General features: G+C 36.2%; 1 protein-coding gene across 3 annotated transcripts in view; it reads right to left on the bottom strand.

The window, feature by feature from the left end:
- The window catches only part of ADGRB3 (adhesion G protein-coupled receptor B3), an 893,473-nt gene that overhangs the window by 161,660 nt on the left and 710,663 nt on the right, over positions 1-21,150 (bottom strand). For all 3 annotated transcript variants that reach the window (XM_055433831.2, XM_088840488.1, XM_088840489.1), the window contains 3 exons: positions 13,392-13,518; positions 11,677-11,780; positions 7,698-7,800 (listed from right to left, as the gene is read on the bottom strand). In XM_055433831.2, the coding sequence (XP_055289806.1) occupies positions 7,698-7,800; positions 11,677-11,780; positions 13,392-13,518 (334 nt within the window). The remainder of the gene's footprint in view (positions 1-7,697; positions 7,801-11,676; positions 11,781-13,391; positions 13,519-21,150) is intronic.

Genomic DNA, 21,150 nt, shown 5'->3' with positions numbered 1-21,150 from the left:
TTTTTGCACAACTGCCTAAGAATAAATGAGCAGAAATAGCTGGAGTATGTTTGACACTCCCAAAGCCCTGCCAGCACACATGTCTCCCTGATTATTTCTTGGGGAGTTTTGTCCAGCTCTGGAGATCGACCTAAGAACACAAATTGAATGTCAAAACTGGCTTCCTTGTCCTTCAAGATTATTTGCTTCCTGATACTACAACCATTTGAATCACTCCTTACTGTTAAATCATTCATCTTTCATCTCCTTCGCTTGTTCCAAACCCATTCTTCACATTGATTTTTTGCCCTATTTTGAAGTTGACTTCAATAATGTGGTCCTTGGCTCATACCACACAAAATTGGAACCATAGTCACGGGTCAAGAAGGTTGAAGTGGGTCAAGAGAGTCTCTCTAATCTCACTGCCTCCACTCTGTAAGCCCCACGCCATCAGGATACAATAAACCTGACTGCCAGGAGCCAGAGGAAATCAGGAAACTAACCTACTCTTCTGTTCCGTGGTCTAATGGTTTTCAGGAGCCCAGGAGAGTCCTGGTAGAGTGAGTAAGATATCTCAAAATGGACTCAAATGAATCACATGTAAGTTTACTACATCCAAATCCTTTTACAAACATCATAGCAAGTCAATAAATGGGATATAAAACAATCTAAATAAGTAGCTTTGACTTCAGCCACAGGGATCACAAACACATTTGAGACAAAATGGACCGGCATTTGGGACATTCCTGGCAGGAAGTGACTTCTATGAGTAAAAGTATGAAAAAGCACATTTCTTTTGAAGGATGAAAACATTATTTTACACGACTTCTCAAGTGAGAATATTCACATTTGTGGGCTCTCAGAGTTTCTTTAACTAAAAGCCAGAAACCAGATTGCCTTTAAAGCAAGTCATCAATCACTCAGAGCTTAAATCGGGCCTTTAGAAAATAGTCTTGATCACCATGTTGCCCTAGATTCTGTCTAGAGTCGGGGACCCTGATCCTTGTAAAACTAACCACAACTATTAGCTTCATCATAGCCTAACTGATGAATTCAAGTAAATCCATTTACTTAATATTCAATAAAGATCTATTAGATATTTACTGTACTCAGGTCCTATGTTGTCAGTGAATTTAAGAATGAATATAACCTATCCCTGCCCTAAGAAGTGGATAGCCTGGTTGGAAACAGGTAATAGAGTACAAGACAGTAGTCCTGCACCAGGAATCACAGAATCTCAGAGCTGGTGAACCTAAATGTGGAGGACAGTGAAGGACTTCCCAAAGGAGGAAGAGTATCAGAGGATGAGTACGAGTCAGATGAAGATGTTTTGGACATTGGATGGGGTGCGGGGGAGTAACAGTGTTCCAAGTGGGAGGAAGCAAGGAATAAGCGACCTCCATGATTCTGATGAACTATAAGCAGATTGGTATTGCTACTGTGATAAAACAAAAGTCAATAAAGTAGAGCAAAAATGGAAAGGTCAGACCAGGTCATGTTTAACATTTCTCAAGTTTGATAAACTGCAGAGCTATTTCTGAATATAATTTATTCCTGCGTCCTGATATATTAATGCAAGAAAATAAGTGACTAGAAACCTTCATAGATAAATAAAACATGCTCATTTCGTGTGTCTGAGCAGAGTCTGAAAATCACTGCTGTAGTAATTCAGACAATAACAAATGTTTGTCCAAGGCAGTGGAGTAGTCAGATTTCACTTTTAGCTCCATGACTTGTGTTACAAGGTAAAGAGTGGGTTAATGATGCTGGAAGCAGTAGACTAGTGAAAGTGATTTGCAGCTTATGGAGGCAAAAATCTGGATTTGAGAAACATGTGAGAGTATATCTGGCACAGGGCTGGTTTATTAGATTTACCAAGTGAGGGAGAAGGAGACAACTCTCGAGAGTTCCAGCATATGTAGCTGGGTTGGAGAGGACAGAAAACACACACAATTTATACTGTATAAAACACATACATTTGTGTATAATGTGTTTGAGTGTGGGGTGGAGACAAAAGGGGGAAATTCAATGGTGAACAGATAATTTGACACAAGGACATGTGACGCTCAGATGTATGTCCATGAGTCATCATCATCACCGTCCCTATGATCACAGCGACTGTTTGAGGAGTCTCACGAAGTGTCGCATACATACTGTCGTGTGATCTTGACAGCAACACTATAAGGGAGACACTGAGAAGAAGCTAAGGTGTAGGGAGGCTGAGCATTGAGCCCAAGATCACACAAATAGAAAGCAGGAGAGGGTAGGGTGCTTGGGTCCCTCTGGCTTAAAATGCCTGATCTTTACTTTTACCCCTAAGCGATGGATGTCTCCAGGGAAACCTGGAGAGCTCTGACCTTCAAGAGATGGGCAGACTGTTTCAGAGGGTATCAGGAGAGACAGATGGGTGGATGAAAACACACAGTCAATATTCCTTCCCAGAGGCCAGGCATGGAAGTAAATGTGTGAAGAATGTGGGTCTCTGGCCAAAGGCAGCCATGGGAGAAATGGCTGAATTAGGGAGTGCTTCACCCAATGAAAGTATTCGAATTCAAGACTTTATTTTAGAAAAACACAATTCTGACAACGCAAAGACATCTTCATTAGAATAATCACAGCGTTCTAGTTTGGCTGTTTTACTGATTATCTCTACACAAACTATATGACAAAAACATGACAACATTGATAAAGGTTAAGTAAGCACCGAATGTAGGAAGAAAACTGTGTACAGTTGGTGACTTTTAAAAACTGCTCCAACACAGTTTCTGTATGTTTTGCAAGACTGAATTAAAAGACATGGCCTATTATGTAATTCAGTAGTCCAAACAAAAAGAACTATGAGAGAAATTCCTTCCAAAGAGTGATAAAATGTGTCTGCATATCTGAAATAATTTGTGAAGTTTCTCTTGACCTGTCAATGAGAACTTTTGCTAAGTCTCCTAGATCTCCTGGGATTAAAGTTAGTATCTATCTTCACCCTCTAACACTTAACTATTATTTTTTAGAATAAGGATGTCTATTCAGGATGTCTGTAATTTATTTTATAACTTTGCCTTTTGATTTAGGTAGACCTATCCACAGTCAACACTTCAATTATGAGTTAAATACAAAAGATTGATCTTTACTGATGAACTAGTGTCTAGGCAATTATTATGGTGGATATATCAAAGGCTTCCCTTCGGTGAACATAAAGGTATTCACATATGCAGATGAGATATTATAGCTAAACATGTCTTAATCTAAATGGATTGCATGGAAGATTCCACTGGAGCCTATATCCTGTACCTTTTAGAGATGAGGCCCATAGTTTTCTCCCCAGTTGTACTGAGTCCAGACACTGGGTTAGGAGGACTCCTGATTGAAAGATGCTGACTAAAGGCACAGATGCTTGCTTCTAGAGTGTTGCTCTGTCCACCTGAAGTGAGCGTGCTTATAAGATGTGATCAAAGTATCTAAAATGACAGAGACCCACAGTTTCACGGTGTTTACAGAACAGGTTTTGCTCTTGATTTGCTAATAAATGTTTATCTAATAAATATCTGACTGTCTGATTGAAATTAGGCTTGGCTTGCTTTCATTATAACCTGGTAGTGAGTCTGTGGTTGTGGGGAGAAGCTCTCTCTCAGAATCTTCTTGGGTGTTCACTACTATCTAACTAAAAAAACAATTTTGCTGATTTTGGCTTCCATCAGTAAAAAGAATATTATGAAATGGTTAATATGATAAATCATCTCAAAGTGTTTTAGAAAAAGATAGGTATACATTTTTGTGATAAAAAAACTATTCTCTGAATATATGTTTCCAAAACACTAGGTCCAAAATAATCTACATGGCTCAACAGAAAACATTTGCATACTTTAAAGTACAAAGAAAATTCTAAAAATAAACAACATCTGAGTGATAAAAGAACATCCTGGTTGAAATTTAAAATGCACAAAGAAATCAAAGGGCAATGACATTTTATGAGATAGCTTGAAATACAATGAAGTCAGTTATAATTACATTTTATCACTGCATTTTAAGAAGAGATATAAGAAATTGCATTTGAGTCCTCTCTCTACTGCCAGCAATTGAATCTGTAGTTCAAAGATTTGAATACATCATATTTTAAACAATGGATCATTTCAGCTTGTTTCTATCCCAACTCAAAAGAAGGCAAAGATATTCGGTAGTGAGATAATTGAATCAGTTATAATTCAGAAAGCAATTCGGAGAAAAATCACAGTCTGACACTTCAAAACTATTCTGGACCTCAGCATCAAATACGTTTCTACACAAACTACCCATGACACCTCTGAGAGACAATACCAAAGAACCTGTTCATCAAGAAGCCCTCTCAGATGTTTCCAAGTATGGAATGTTAAAGCATTAGTAAGTGCTTACCAGGGAAATAAAAGATAGGAATTTGATCAATTACAAAATGCCCAGGGCAGTGATGGGATCCTATACACAACCTAAAAAATATACTGTACTCACTGGTCATATCTTACTTTTTAAAAATATTCTTTTGGAGTTTATACAGATCATAAGTTCATACAGATATTTCACTTTGCATGTTTTCTTTTCTTTTTTAATCATTGATCTCACAACAGTAAAGCTGGTACAGCTTTTCACAAATTGCTATTTCACATAAAAAATAAAGTGAGGTTGATTAAATTGAATTCAGCACGTGTATCACAATCAAATATACAATTATTTCCCCTGGAAATCCGATATTGTTGAGAGTGATTACGAATAAAATCCTAGTGTGTTACATTTTTCTTTCAAAGTCACTCCACAGTGGATTGTCCTAAGCTAGGAAGATCATTTACTCAGACTTAATAAAGCAAAATTAACATAGCATGAGAAAAAAACCAATAATTTTTCATTTTCTTCATCATCACCACCACTTACCACTCGCTACTCCCCACAAGCATAAACAACTGTAGGAACAGAAATCAGCACAGTCTGTCTGGAACAGAACCACCAGGATCCCAAAACCACATAGAATCTATTCTACAAAAACAAAACTATGCTGACTTTTTTTTTTTTAATACCAAGCCCAATGCCAGTCATGCTGCATAATCAGAAATGAAAAGTAAAATTAGACTTGTCTTATCTTGCCTTTGATGTTATAATAATCACAGATATCCAAAAGACATTCTAACTAAAAAAAACAAAACAGGACGTTGAGAAACTGGAAAAGCTCAAATGGGCAAGTAGAATGTAATTTCTCAAGGCTACTCTAGTTTCTAAGTATTACTATGATTTAGACCTATTCAACACAGCAGTCACTTGCCACATGTAGCCACTGAGCACCTAAAATTCACCTGGTTCAAACCGAAATGCACTATAAGTATAAAATACAAACCAGATTCTGAAGACTTTATAAAAAAATGTTTTAAAATATCATATTAACATTTGAAAAGTGTTACTTATATGTTAAAGTGGACATCTTTTAAATATACTGAGTTAAACACATTATTAAAATTGATTTAGCTTATTTATTTTTACTTATTTTAAAGTGACCACTAATGGATCACTATCAGATATGTAGCAGGCACGTGTGGCCAACACTGTATTTGTATTGTACAGCAGTGATCCAAAAGAAATAGACAATAACCATTACAACATGTAGAAAACCTCGTGGGAAATTCTACTAGTCAAACCATTTGGCTCAGAACTTGTAAAAACTTTGGCACATAGTATAAAACAGTTTTTACAGCATATTTCCTACGGAAGACCATGATGTTGGGAAATAAGAGTGTTTGGAGGGTAAAACATGACAGAAAGAGAGGCTTTGGTGGGAAAAATCCCAACTTCAACCACCAGCTAAAGCAAATTCTAGCTCAACTTTTTCTGGTGCCCAGATCCAGCAGGTGACTTCTGCTTCAGAGGGAAACTCTCCTTTTGTAGGGAGGTTCAAGGATGAAGAGTTAAAAGAATTATGACCAGGTGAGAACAAGTTTAGGAGTTCTTCTAAGATCCTGCTCAGGGAACAGTAAGAACAGTGGTGAGGTGGGTGATGATTGCCTGCTCAGTATTCTTGGGCTTCCCTGGTGGCTCAGCTGGTAAAGAATCCGCCTGCAATGCGGGAGACCTGGGCTCCATCCCTGGATTGGGAAGATCCCCAGGAGGAGGGAAAGGCTACCCACTACAGCATTCTGGCCTGGAGAATTCCATGGACTGTATAGTCCATGGGGTCGCAAAGAGTTGGCCACAACTGAGGACTTTCACTCCACCTCACTTCTGGGTCCCTGGGGGGCAGGGTATCTCCCACCCTACACCCGCATGCTACCCCTCACTGCCCTCTCTCCTTTCCTCCCCAGCTAGTTTGAGCCCACCCCACTCCCCTGTGCCACCCAGCGTCCCCTTGGCTGGCTGCTTCTCACACTTTTTTCTCCTCTCAGTTTCAACTGCACTTCCCTCTCTGGCCTTTCTGTCTGACTTTCCTTTTTCCATGCATTTCTTTGCAAACTTATATTAAAGAGTCAGAAGGGAGATCTGAAATATATTTTAATAGACTTTGCTTTTTCTTATCTCATCACAGGAAAGAAATAGGGGAAAAAAAAAAAACCTCTAAGCACTCAGATACATGAAAGGTGGATGCACCTTTTACTTCTGTAGGGCCCCTTACTGGACGCTTACTGCTGTTCCCTGTTTTGTTTCTGTCTGACCCTTCACTGTCTCCCAGTCTTCTTGCAGCCCAGACAGAATACGGGTCAAAACAAATCTTCATCAGAATCATTTAAGTAGTTTCCCAGGACTCTCAAGACCCAAAATCAGATCCTTTGGGTGGGAATCGGATTCTGAGGAGTGCAAGTTTAGTAAAATAATAAAACTATTCATAATTTTCTGATGTTGATGTCTGTCCTACAAATAACTAATATATTAAAAGAACCAATTGAAAAGTACATTGGAAGCTCCTAGAATGACAGGGTATAGGGGAAAAAATTCAATTATTGACCTTAGTATTTGAAAAAAATTAAGAACAGGCCCCAATTGACAAATATTATTAAAGCATTTTCAACATAATTTCTTTGAGATTAGAATCATTTAAGATTTCTATTATGGGTTTCTTGGAATGTATTTCAAAGTCATTTAGTAAAAAGACTGACAGTCATTCCTCAAAACACATGGTTATTTAACTCAAGTCATACATTTTTACATTCTGCTGAAAGTGATTATTCAGTTAAAGAACTATAATACTGTTTAAGTATAAAACTACTTTTTGATTAAGTTAAAATTTTTTGAAGGGCATAACATGTAGAGTCACTTTCACCTAATGCTCTTTTCAATTATTGTCAAAAAAAGCTTTTTGGTAGATTTTCAAGAGCTATGTTACACTTGCTAGCAATTTACAGTTGAATTTAGGAATCAAAATGTTAATAAATTAGGCCAAAACACAGAAAATCTTTTTATAATTAGGATAATGAATTAAAAATTCATGCTTTTGATGTTTCAAAGGTTTGAACTCATAGAGCTTTGATATAATGTTTAATAAACACATATTTCTACTATTATAAACAGCCTCTCAATCCCCAAGTAATTAAGTCAAGGGCATGTATTTCTGCACTGGAATACATAATACTTTTATTCAGACAAGATATTTTTACTTTTAAAAATAATTTTGTCAGAAATTCCCCATTTTATTAAGAAAAAACATTTAGATTATCAATAAGCAACTTTAGGTCACAACATAAACACAGAAAGAGAATCAAAATCATCACCAATCATACCTTATTATGTGTCTGAGTCTGTCCAACCAGGATGAGGATATTGGATGAGATGATAGACAGGCAGAAGTTAATTAGAATTATGGACCTCTCAGAGCGGATGTACCTACCCAGAGAGAGAAAGAATGCCCAACTTTAAAGTTCAAAAGAAAAATTCTCTATTATACAAATTGGCAGAATTCATCCAGAAAAACATACACTAAGCTGCAGGCTTTACATGAGAAAACATATAAAAAACAGCCGTTTTTAAGAAAGATTATGACAAAAACCACCACAATATTGTAAAATGATTAGGCTCCAATTAAATATAAATAAATTAATGTAAAAAAAGAAAGATTATTCTTTGAGACACAATTTTATAGTGACATGTAATATCCAAAAGACCTTTAAATTTTCTTTTCTTATAGACCTTAGTGTCGACAACATGGCATTTCTGACAGAAGCTAAATTGTACCTCTGTTATCACCGTACATTTTTTACTAGAAATAAAATTTTTTTTGAACTATGTAAATTAGTATAAGAACTTTTACTATATATGTATATATAATATGCTAATTATCACGAAAACTCATCAATGGGTAAAACTCTAGAACCAAAAAGAAAAAAAAATCCACCCCCTCACCATTTACTAGAAAGATGCCATTACTTTCATGAAACCACAAGCATTTTCATCCACTACGTCATTATCTCAAGTTTTTTTAAGGACTTAGGTTGTTACTCTTTACATTTTTCTTTTCCTGGGTAATTATTCCAAACCAAGAAAAAAGAAAAGGAATCTTTATTGCTAAAAACTAACCCAGTCCACAAATTATTCATCATTAGGCTAGAAAATTACTTGGCAAAAAAAAAAGAAAATTACTTGGCATCTGCCATATTTTACCCTTACGAAGAAGAGTTTATATACGGTCTGTCACATAATTTTTAAGTGCATCAAGAATGTAATTCGAGAAAACTGCTCAGAATCAAATGTTCTACCAGCTCTTTACCCTAACAGGGTAGCAGCTATTTTGCTTTCCTGTACCCAGTGGCAAATCACTGAGTGCCAGTTAAAAAAAAAAAAAAAAGATGTATTTGTTCTTGCTGTGTATTTGAGACTGTTCGATTTGTATTAGAACATGACATGAAATCACTGTCCACAGCAGGCGTGGGTTTCCCTGTGCAGGGTTACATGGGGGTGCGAGATTGGGAGACACTTTAGAAAGTAAAATCTATCAAAGTTCTTTCTCTCCGTTGTGAGGAATATGAAGGCAGAGGCCCTACATTCCACCACATAGTTCAGAAAAGAGTGCAGAACAGAAACAAGAGTAAAAATAAAATATTAAAAGCAATGCTGAATATAAGAGAAACTTCCTTTCTTCACAGAACATAGAAGGAGCCTAAGTTGACTCTCAATTAAAAAAGAAAAATGGGCTCAAGAGTAGCTTAATCTTGTCCCTGCATCATCAATATCTAAAAATATAATAAACCACACACTGGGATACTGAAAACAACATCAAATGTTAAGTTGCTTATTTTGTGGGTGGGATATGTATCACAAAAAGTTTAAGGACTGCATAAAACTGACCCTTTATGTGATATGAAAGGTTTCCATGATACCACAAGTACATAGATAATATTTAAAAGTTTTCATTGATATTATTTACTCAGTAAATAGAAGAATCATGGTAATAAGGACCTACACTGACCAACCTGCAGAGTTTTTCCATTTTCATTTCCATTGTAGTATTCTTGTCTTAAAATTGTATCAGTTATCTCAACTTTGAAAACTTTTTATAAAAATGTTTTATGTTTTAAACAAAATTTGTGAATGCATCATTTCAATATATGGGCTGAAAGGACATGCTCAGTTGCTCTTTGATGTAATAACATAACTAAACAGAATATATTTGTAGGTTGAGAGAATGTCACAGTGTATTCATTTTTTGATGAACATTTCTGATAAGCTATATGAGGCACCAACAAATTTCAAAGTAGTAATTATATATAAAATAATTCTGATATTCACACATTTTATACATCATTAGAAAAGCAAAAATTATAAATCTCTTATTAAAAAAAAAAAAGGCAGTTGGATCCTGAGCATTCATGCTATGAGCCACTTAATATCAATAGTTTTTGAATTTTGAAACTTCTATCAAATTATTAATATTACTTCAATTCTTCTACCTGTAGACATGAACTGATGGCCACTAACTGTTAGGAATTCAAATTTACGTTGTTTCTGGGTACTGTCTTTTATACTTCTAAGTGTCATGTCAAAATTGCGTAGACACTTTCAGTTGGTAATTCCTGGAAAACTCTTACAATAGGTAATTTTCCTGGATTTTCTGTAGTACAGAAAACTTTACTAGGGACAAATTAATCCCATACTTCTTGGATAAACTTTTTATATCATTTATACCAGCAGTGTTTGTGCTAGCATTCGCCATATGTGTTGAGGTGTGAAGAAAAGGTGGAACTGGTGGCTGAACTCTATGTAATGAGAAATGGAACTTAGTCCTGAATATCTCAGTGAGTATGAATTATGATGCTATCGATGAACTGTGATACTATTACCTAGTATCCTGGCCTGTAAACGCTGCCTCATTTCCTTAGAAGAACCTTTTAGGCAACTGTGGGAGAGAAAGGCTTCTTTCCAGTCTTTGCCTGTCTTGCTCTTGTATCATCAGGACAATGCCTGATCGACTGAGCCCCGAACCCAGGATTCTACTGTCTACTATGCCATGCCTAGACCAAGCATCTCTTTCATTTCATAAGACTGATCATAGATTATTAGATTGTCTTTCTTAGCATTTCACTACCCTTCATGGGAAGGCAGAACTTCTGTTACAAATCTGCACCAACAGACCGAGAATGGATACATACTTTAGTTTTGTATGAAGCATAAGAATTTTAATATCTTTGACAATATAATATCCTGGACAATTAACTTTTGTCTTCAAAAGAGCAAAAAATGTAACAGAAAATGTTTCCTTTTTTCCAAAAATAGATGTCAATCAAATGACCTTTCCTTAATAAATTATAATTAATTTTTGGACAGAATTGGTTTTTTATATTAAGTAAAAGATAAGTAAAATACTAGGGCTGGCATCTTTGCAATTTTAATATTTTAACTATTCAAATAATAATATGCAATTAACTATTTACTAATATAGCAATTGTTTTTAGAATATTTTTTACTAATAAAATGGATATAAAAATGTTTAACATTTAAAAATTTATTGGGAAGTTTCGTTACATACTAGCTAACAATATGTCAGTAGACATAATAAGCCTTACAAGTCTAATATTCTCATTAATTTAATAAGAACAAATTTTAGGAAAATACTACATTTTCACATAATATCAAGCAGATGCAATTTCATGTATTATAGAACAGTATTTTTCAATCACTTCCTCTTGTCTATGTATTTTTCTGACTTCTTTTTTCAGTTTGTCAAAATCTGACTTATTGGAAACATTCAACCAAGAAACCTTTTCTAAAACTTTATGGTATCTATTATGTTAATAATATTATAGAAGATTTTACTCATTGTCTGGGACACAGTGACTGTATGTGTTTAAAACAAGAATTTGTAGACCATATTTCTATAAGAGAGAAATTAATTCAACTGTATCAATTAAACTCTCAAACTCAATAGCAGTTGGGATAAATAGAAACCACACATAGACTGAATTTGGGGTATTAAGAATACTTGGGGATAAGCAACTTGTTGAAGACTACCATCATTTGAATTAAGTGTGTGTATGAGTATGCTTCGCTTATTTTCTTATCATAGGAAAATATAGGGAAGAAAATTAAGTAAACACTTACTTAGCACTTTTTAGTTCATTTATTATTTCAATCAAAGCAATTATAGTTGTTTTAAAGGTCCTTTTTTCAGTAAATCAAGAAAACATGAGACATATAATAGTTATCATATTCTCTGATTTAACTCTGAATAACAGCATTCCATTTGAAGTGTGTTAACTGATTACATACCTCCATAATGCTGCATAGACAACAGCGAGGGTGACCAAGGCCAAGCAAGAAAGGCCACTGCCTACGATTAGGGTAACTGAAGGGGTACTAGAGGATTCCATGATCTGCAAATTAAACAAAAGAAGCACACAAAAAAGAGAGAGGAAAAGAGGAGTTTTAAAATAAACTAAAATAACTTGTAAACTCAACCAAACTATCCTGACACTCAAAAATAGCCAATATAGTTGTTATAGTAACCAGATAATTACCCAGTAACCACTCTGTTCACATATTCTCAACCCCTAAAATGACTAATTCTAGCTACTCCCTCTCTCCCACTGTGAAGTAATGAAGGCCTTAAGAGTTTTCAGTGTTTGATTGTGGCATATACCCACTTATTGCTTTCTAAAATAAATCACTGAAGCTACAACTTGGTCAGCATTAATGTGTTAAATTTTCTCTAGCTGATATTTGAAGCAGTATTCATTTTTCTTCAACTAACAACAGTAGAGTTATTTCACAATATGTGTTTTTAGTGAAATGTACCTTGATCCTCTTATTTACAATGCATTATGTTATACAAATCTGATAACTAGATATTGACAAATGTTCAAACTTTCTGACTTTTGACAACTTTGCTTTAAGTCAAGTATCCTCTCATTTAATTTCAGTAGCTTGGCCTCCTAGAATACAGAGGCAAATCAAATTTCAGATATAAGACCTAGAATGTATTTTGAGATTCTTTTTTCTGTGAACAAAATATAGTTAATTTTCACAGTCAATATCATTCTCTAAATATATGACCTTGAAAAATAAAACCTTATATTTTTAAAAAAATGTATAAAGATCACAAGCAGTCACCTATTTGAGAGATTTCTTTCTTCAGGCACTAACATGGTACTAACTAGTAAAATCTACTACTTTTCATATTTTTAGTATTGGAAGTTTAAAGAAATATACTTTAAGATCAAGTGTGTTCCAAATCTTAGATATGCACAATGAATTTTGTAGATATTTTTGGTTATCAAAATAAGTAAGTGATGCATATTTAGGCCAGATTTAGACAGAAAGTCACATTTATCTTAATAATTATTTCTCACCATTTCAATTTCTGAAATAATTTTTCAAAATACCTTAGATGAGGATATTGTTTTTCTTTCAGACAGTTTATATAGCTGCTTGTTTCAGAAACTAGTTTTGCAAACCTATATACTTCTAAGGAATGATTTTACAGTTTCTGATAGTCCATACTTTCACAAAAACTTCATTTAATGTATTAAAAATAAATACCCAAGGACATCCCAGAAAACCTGTACTGAAAATATCCAATGCAGATATGCAATGTGTTTGGCTATAGTGTCTGGGGTCTTCATTCTACTAACAACAGTATCCTTACAAATTCCCCAGAACAGATTTTGAGTTCTAAAATAAAGGTTAAGCTGACAGTTATTTTTATTTGAAAGTTTGCAGCATATTAGCAATATGATTGGACTAAATACTTAAAACTATACTGCAGAAATTTCAAGTTAGAAGACATAAAATTGAGTAGAATTTAGTTATAGCACAGCAACTAGAATTCATTTCACCAAGCCACTGTAGCTAAGGAGGAGACGAACCCAATTTTGCCACCCTGCAACATTTTCCATTTCCCCATTTAAAATGCAGTTCCCTGGAGAAACACTCTCCACAACGTCCCTGCCTTTGCATTAAAGCCGTGTTTTCCCTTTGTTACTTACTATTTCTCTAGGTTGCTGAGCCAAAATGGCGAAGGTAGAGAGACGATCACATAAGCATTTCGTATGGGATGCATCGGTAAGCACAGTTTTACATCCCTGGGTGGACCACGTTCCCAAAGAATCGTTCCTGCAAAGTGTGGGGGGAAGATCGGGATAAATACGCCTGACGGCCAATTCCGTAAAGAAGAAAATGCAGTTTAATTGAGAGAATCGTCTACTGTAATTCCCGTACAGGAAAAAGGAAAAAAAAATCTACTTGTTGTTGAATAGGATGTAATTTAGATGCATCTCCAGTAAGGCAAAGCCAGAGTGTTTGGAGGAAGCAGGCGGGCGGCGGTGCAGCGTGCAGAGAGCTGTCCAGCGCCGGAGGTGCTGAAACCGGGACTGACTCTGTCCAGCCCTCTGCGAGGAACGGCGGCAGCAGCGGCGGCACAAGCAGCCGCCAGAGCGTTGGCAGCCACTTCCTATGCTCATCGGATCGTTTCAAACACTCAGAGTGTAAAGAGGCTTTTCACATTTCATACCAGCTCTGATTCCCGTCCCGTATTTTTGGATCGTGAATGTTGGCTTTTAAAACGAGGATTTCTCTGAAAAGCCTGCCTAAAAGGTTAGATAGCTCGTGTTGGGTGATAGAATCTTCTCCGCTGTTGGTTAGGGATTTTTTTTTCTCCCGTTAGAATTAGCTGCTGTGAAAATTTCACCCTGGAAATGGGAAGCAGCAACAGCAGCAGCGGCATCAGCTGGTTCCGACTCTCACTGCCTTTGCCTGGTATCCAGGGGAGGGGTGGGTCTCAGACATAAGCTTCCCACTCCACACTTCACTCAGCCCGAGCTCCTCTGAAGCCCTTGACATTGCTCCCCCCATCCCCACCCACCTCTCTTCCCGGGGTGGGGCATTAAGCATTAAGCTAACCTGGAGTCTGCTACAACGTTTAGCAGAATAACTCCACCTCAAAGTCTGGTAGGAAAGGGGAAAGAGGGCCTGCTTCAATGTTCCCTTTGGTGTAGCCATTCAAAATTCTAAAGCATATGGTTTATTTCCCACCCCAGCAGAACAATAAAAATGGTATCAACCTACAGCCTTCTTGAGGGGGGTAAAGATGGGGGAGAATCCTTCCACCCACTACTGAACTACTCCACAAGAAGAGGAAGAAAAGAAAAAAAAAAAAAAAAAGAAAGCTATGGAGTTCAACCAATCAACTTGATTATCATTACACGTGTTATATACTGAATGCACCAATTGTCACCTCCCCTCCCCCAGGCATGGAAACTCTGCAACGAGCAAACCTGTGTGCATGTGTGTGCTTGAATTTCAAACCAAGCTACTATCTATGTTAAAAAAGACTCTAAAACTCCAGAAGGAGAACACATGGCTTGATGTTAATTTTGATAAGGTACTTTTTATTTCACTTACTCCATATCTCTGAATGCCTAAAGCTATTGGGCCAAATATGAATGCAGTCTATTTCTGAGCTATTTCAATGACAGAGGTTTCAGTGTGATAGCTGGACCTCCAGGTTGAGTTGTAGAATATAATTCACACTATCCCTAGTTTGGTATTCTGTTTAACATTCATTAATTTTAATATTATTTGATATCATTAATATTCATGACTCAAAATACTGTTAGTTACAACTTTTTTTTAAAGAGAAAGAATGACTATACTTGGGAACAGGCACATAAAAATTGTAACTAAGTTTACCCAAGTACTTCTAAGTATTAGCCAGCTAATATGAGTCAGTTAAAAATTTGGTAGGTCTCTTTTCTTTCTCCTGATGTCGTAGAACCATGCAATATATGTGTGTGTATATATATATATAATTGACTGTCTCCTATATCTTATCTTCTTGTGACAAACAGTTAAGGCCAAATAAAGAATGTTTATCTCAGTAGATTAAAGTTTAAAGAAGAACGATACATTTAAGAGAAACTGACAATTTTTAAAGCATAACATTGCATTATTTATCCTGGATGGCAGCGTATTCATCCTGGAAAGCAGTGTTTCTGCTCTCAAGATGGAGTCCAATACTTACTCTTTTCACATTATGTAGCTATGACCAATAAACCAAAACAAAGTCTTAACCAGGAAAAAAACTTTACTGCAAATAAGACCTCATATGAGACAAACTGGCATGTTTATATTTAGGTAGCAAAAGCTTATTTACTCAAGAAAATGTTAGCTATCACTAACCTCTGACTGTCAGAAATAGTCTATGTTCAATATAATGCTGCTATACTCTGAAGATCATGTAAATTTTATATGACATCTTTAGAAAAGTAGGTCAATTTACTTTGCTCTGTACAATGATGTAGTGCTGACCTGATCCAGCCCCAGGCAAAACTGGGAAGTAAGTGACACTGGTTTCCATTTTTTAATCTTTCATTCCCCCCAAGCATGAAATGTTTCTAATCTCACTGGGCCCCTTTTGGTGGGTCCCCTCTTAAGGTTACATAACCTCTGTCCTTAGTTTTCTTTGGAATTATTATCCATATGTTGACTTTATCTAATTAAACTAAGATAATAAAAATGACTGAGTACAGTTTGATGTGTTCTCTTCAGTTTAACACAAGTCATAAAACACAAAATAATGCATCTGATGACAGAACACCAGAATATGATCAGATGGGTAGGAGTGAAAATTTTGATAGGTGAGGGGTAACTAGCAACTTCTATACTTGGTCACTTCCAAGAGTTGAGCAATAATAAGTGTGATGCCATCAGATGTTAAATTTTATATTGTTTCATAAAACCTCTTGATATTATAAAATCAGTAGCATACACATTACTATTATTACAAAAACCATAATATATGTCATCTGTATTTTCAAACACTTCATAGCTATTCCGATTGTACAAAATTCTTTGAAAGCATCGCACATGTGTCTGATTGATTTCAGGGAGACCTTGTAAAACAGACTGTTATGGTGGTAGAGATAATGTGAAGCAAAACAGCTTCCTTAGTCTGCACAGAACAAGGTTTTAAAACACGTGGACTATTCCAGCAGTCACATTATTCTTCTAATTTCAGAGATTTGCATGCCATGATTAATGGTATAACTGTGAATTATTCTTAGTTATTAAGTGTACCTTGTCATCAATGGGGCAAGCAAATACAATGAAATATGTATGAACATTAAAGATATAATAAGACTAACAGACTGAGGATGTCAGAAACAAACACAAAATGGCGATACTGAAAATCACATCTTTTCTTTTTATAGAGTCTTTTCTGGACACTAATTTTTTTTCAAATAGCTTTCAAAAATAACTAGGCCTGCAGAAATCTCATATAACCAGCACATTCTCTGATGGCTACACCTACATTCACCTATGTTAGCCATTAGCTGTCATCTGTACCTCTTTCCCTTCTTCCTATTATTATGCTGGATGAAAGAAGAAAAGAGTCTGTCTGTCCCAAGTACTCGAAAGTACATACTCACAAGCACAGAATTCTGTGAAAATATAAGACCCCAAATCTATTACTTCCCAGCTTACTATTTATTTGAGGCCTTTCTCAATTTTCTAAGAGTTTATACGATATTTCTCTGGATCTGAATTCATTGTTGGGTTCTTGATTTCATGGGAGAATTAAATTATATAGCATACAATTATATTCTTTGCATTTAAGATTAAAGATAAAGATTATCCATTCACTCCAATGAAAAGTTGTCAGTAAAAAACTTGATAGCAAAAACTTACAGTGACACATTTCAAAACTGTGTCAAGAAAACAAACTTGTATCTTTTGAAATACCAATACAGCTAAATATTCCTCTCAAAATCAGTCTTTTATAAACTGTTTATACTGCTTCATGGTACACATCAATGTGTAAAGCGTTTATCATGAATAAGTGATAAACTTTAGGAGGTTTATTATAAAACCTCAGGATTTTTATGGTCAATTTATTCAAAATCAAAATAGCTACAATATCATTTCTTAAAAAATTAATACATAACTTCTGAGTACACTGTCCTTAAAACTCATGTGCATTGAAACACGTGTTTCCCAATCAGAACAGTCATTAATGTCTAAGAAGTAGGTGAATCTGTATCACTTTTAATGTATATGGTACACTCAAATGAATAATATATATATGTCTCTTTGCATAAAGTATTCTCATAATACAGAAGTTTTGGAGTACAGATAAGGAAATGTTTGCAGTTTTGAGCAGAAACAGTCTTTGAGGGTAATCTAGTTTCCAGGACATTGGAAACACTGAGAAATTTGTTATCTCTAGCAATCATTACTCGGAGAAGGCAATGGCAAGCCACTCCAGTACTCTTGCCTGGAAAATCCTGGAGGAGCCTGGTAGGCTGCACTCCGTGGGTTCGCTAAGGGTCGGACACGACTGAGCAACTTCACTTTCACTTTTCACTTTCACACATGGAGAAGGAAATGGCAACCCACTCCAGTGTTCTTGCCTGGAGAATCCCAGGGACGGGGGAGCCTGGTGGCCTACCGTCTACGGAGTCACAAAGAGTCGGACACGACTCAAGTGACTTAGCAGCAGCAGCAGCAACCATTACTATGTCAGAACACAGTGAATCATAAAATTCGGAAGTTTTGTGAGAAGTAACCTTAGTGATCACCTGGTTTTCAACACTTATTGTATATTAAAGCAATTTGGAGGCCTTTAAAAATTAAAGTCTGAGGTGGGGCCTTGAATTATTTCTTTTCCCCAGATGATTCTAGTATACAGTCAGGGTTGAGAAGCACTGATCTATCCCAAACACTTACTTTTACAGATGAGGAAAGTGAAGTGCAGTGAATTTAGGAAGCTTGCTGAAGGCACAGTGAGACACAAGGTTGTCTTTCTCATTCCTAGAGATTTTTTTCAATACTAAATTTTAGATGTAATCTGTTTTAAACAGAATGTAATGAGCAGTCCTATGAAGTATAAGGTCTGCATGTCATGTTATCTACACTTGCAAATAACGTGGCCCTTGTGTAGTGGTTTTTACGAAGTATGACTTATCAGTGGATGAATTTAGCTAAAGACAGATTATCAAACTGTTGTGTTCATCTTTTTTTTTAAGTGAAATATACTATGACATGTAGCAAACACTGATTTTATACCAGTTTTTCATGACATAAAGCATCTTTCGTCTCTAGTGAGATCATTTACAGTTTGGGACAATATAAAATTTGAAATTCCAAATACTGAAAACATGATAATATGTAAAAGTAATAAGCTCCTTTTCCTTCTAAAAGTGATATCCACTGTATTTAGGTTCAGTAGGAGATGATTTAAGATTTCATAAATTATCATAATGGCTGCATATAGTATTATATACTTAGTATACACACAAATATGTAAATCATTTTTACCGTAAAAAGAACAAAAACAACAAAGCATTAGTATTTCATTCACTGTCATGAAATTTAGTAGTAAGTACTTAGCGACAAGAAGGAAGAGCACTTAGCATTCAATACTGAACCTGAAATCAGCAGTGACTCCTCCACACCTTAAATGCCACCAGAATACCAATTTTTACCTCACTTCAGTTCAATCGCTCAGTCGTGTCTGACTGTTTGTGACCCCATGGACTGCAGTATGCCAGGCTTCCCTGTCCATCACCAACTCCTGGAGCTTACTCAAACTCATGTGCATTGAGTCGGTGATGACATTCAACTATTTCATCCTCTGTTGTCCCCTTCTCCCCCAGTCTTCAATTTTTCCCAGCATCAGGATCTTTTCCAAGGCATCAGTTCTTTGCATCAAGTGGCCAAAGTATTGGAGTTTCAGCTTCAGCATCAGTCCTTCCAGTGAATATTCAGGACTGATTTCTCCAACACCACAGTTCAAAAGCATCAATTCTTCGGTGCTCAGCTTTCTTTATAGTTCAACTCTCACAACCATACATGAGCACTGGAAAAACCACAGCTTTGACTAGACAGAACTTTGGTGGCAAAGTAATGTGTCTGCTTTTTAATACGCTGTCTAGGTTGGTCATAACTTTTCTTCCAAGGAGCAAGTGTCTTTTAATTTCATGGCTGCAATCACCATCTGCAGTGATTTTGGAGTCCAAAAAAAATAAAGTCTCTCACTGTTTGCATTGTTTCCCCATCTATTTGCCATGAAGTGATAGGACCAGATGCCATGATCTTAAGTTTTCTGAATGTTGAGTTTTAAGCCAACTTTCTCACTCTCCTCTTCCACTTTCATCAAGAGGCTCTTTAGTTCTTTGCTTTCTATCATAAGGGTGGTGTCTTCTGCGTATCTGAGGATACTGATATTTTTCCCAGCAATCTTGATTCCAGCTTGTGCTTCATTCAGTCCATTTCTCATGATGTACTCCGCATAGAAGTTAAATGAGCAGGGTGACAATATACAGCCTTGGCATACTCCTTTCCCAGTTTGGAACCAGTCTGTTGTTCCATGTCCAGTTTTAACTGTTGCTTCTTGACCTGCATATAGGTTTCTCAGGAGGCAGGTCAGGTGGTCTGGTATTCTCATCTCCTTAAGAATGTTCCACCTAGATATGAACTAGTTCCAGGAACATGCTATGCTTAGATTTTCCCAACATTTCTCTATGCCTATTCATGCTCTCTGTCCAACACTAGAATATTAGTTGATAAATCCACATTACTTTATTTATAAAATTAACACTCTCCATCCCACAATAAAATATTAGTGCTTTTGAGAACTGTATGCTGTATGAATTTGAATCACTGACATATCGCTTTTCACCTAGTAAGGACTTAATAATAATTATTCGTTCAGTTAATTTAAAAATTATTTCTATTTCAAGGGATGGATTTTTAATACTTTTGAACCCAGACAGAATGTCTTAGCTCTAAATCATCTGCTATCCTTCAGCATATCGTAGAAATGCAATCTGAAGAGTATCAAGGAATCTGAATAGGTTTATCTATTTGCTTAAGGTTGTTAAACATCACCTGATGATAAATTCTGAAAGATTTGGCATCTGGCAGTGATTATGCTCAATCCAGCAGTAAGGCCTAGGCCTTCACTAACTAGTCAGTAAGTATTTAGTGAATGTTTTTCAAATACCAAAGTGGAAGACACATACAAAAAGCAACCTAACATTTTCTTTCCTAGGAAAGTTGACCTTCTGGTTGGGAAGACTATACCATCCAAGAATGTTTTCTATCTGATTAGTTTTATAAATTGTTCCAGAAAACACTTCCAGTACTGCCCTTCGATTTTAAGGCACTATCATTTTCTCTCCAGATAAATACCATTATTGGGCTCCCTGTTTCTTCCTTGCCATCTACCCTCAAGTTCAATTTCAACACAGCAACCAGAGAACCTACTGACACATGTGCACTCATGTCCCTCTGTTCAGAGCTCTCTCAATGGTTCTTCTCATCTCACATGGAGTGAAAGAAAAAGCCCATAAACTTGCTGTTTCCTCACCATGGCATTTTTGTGCTGTGAATTCTCAGGGCCCAGAATGCACTCCTCAAAGACAGTCATGTTGCTGATTCTCTCACATCACATAGGTCTCTGCCTTTATGTCATCCTTCCGGAGATGTCACTGACTATCCAACTTAACATAGTAACTCCCCCTCTGTAGTAGGCTAAAATTATCTCAACTCCCATACAGTTCTCATCAAGAAGTGGAGGTTTTCCTTCCTCTTGTTGTGAATTGCGCTAAGCCTGTGACTTGATTTGGTCAGAAAACTGCAGTGAAAGTGATCTGTTTGAGCTGAGTGCTCAAAAGCTCTTACAGTTTCCAGCCTCATCATCCTGAAAGTCTGCTTTCATGTGGGGTGGCACAGGCTAGCTTCACT

This window comes from Moschus berezovskii, chromosome 10 (assembly GCF_049115385.1).
Source record: "Moschus berezovskii isolate FMDL1 chromosome 10, NW_MosBer_1.0, whole genome shotgun sequence".
NCBI classification, from domain to species: Eukaryota; Metazoa; Chordata; class Mammalia; order Artiodactyla; family Moschidae; genus Moschus; species Moschus berezovskii.
Note: the sequence above shows the minus strand (reverse complement) of the source record. Positions and strands in the feature narration are given on the sequence as shown.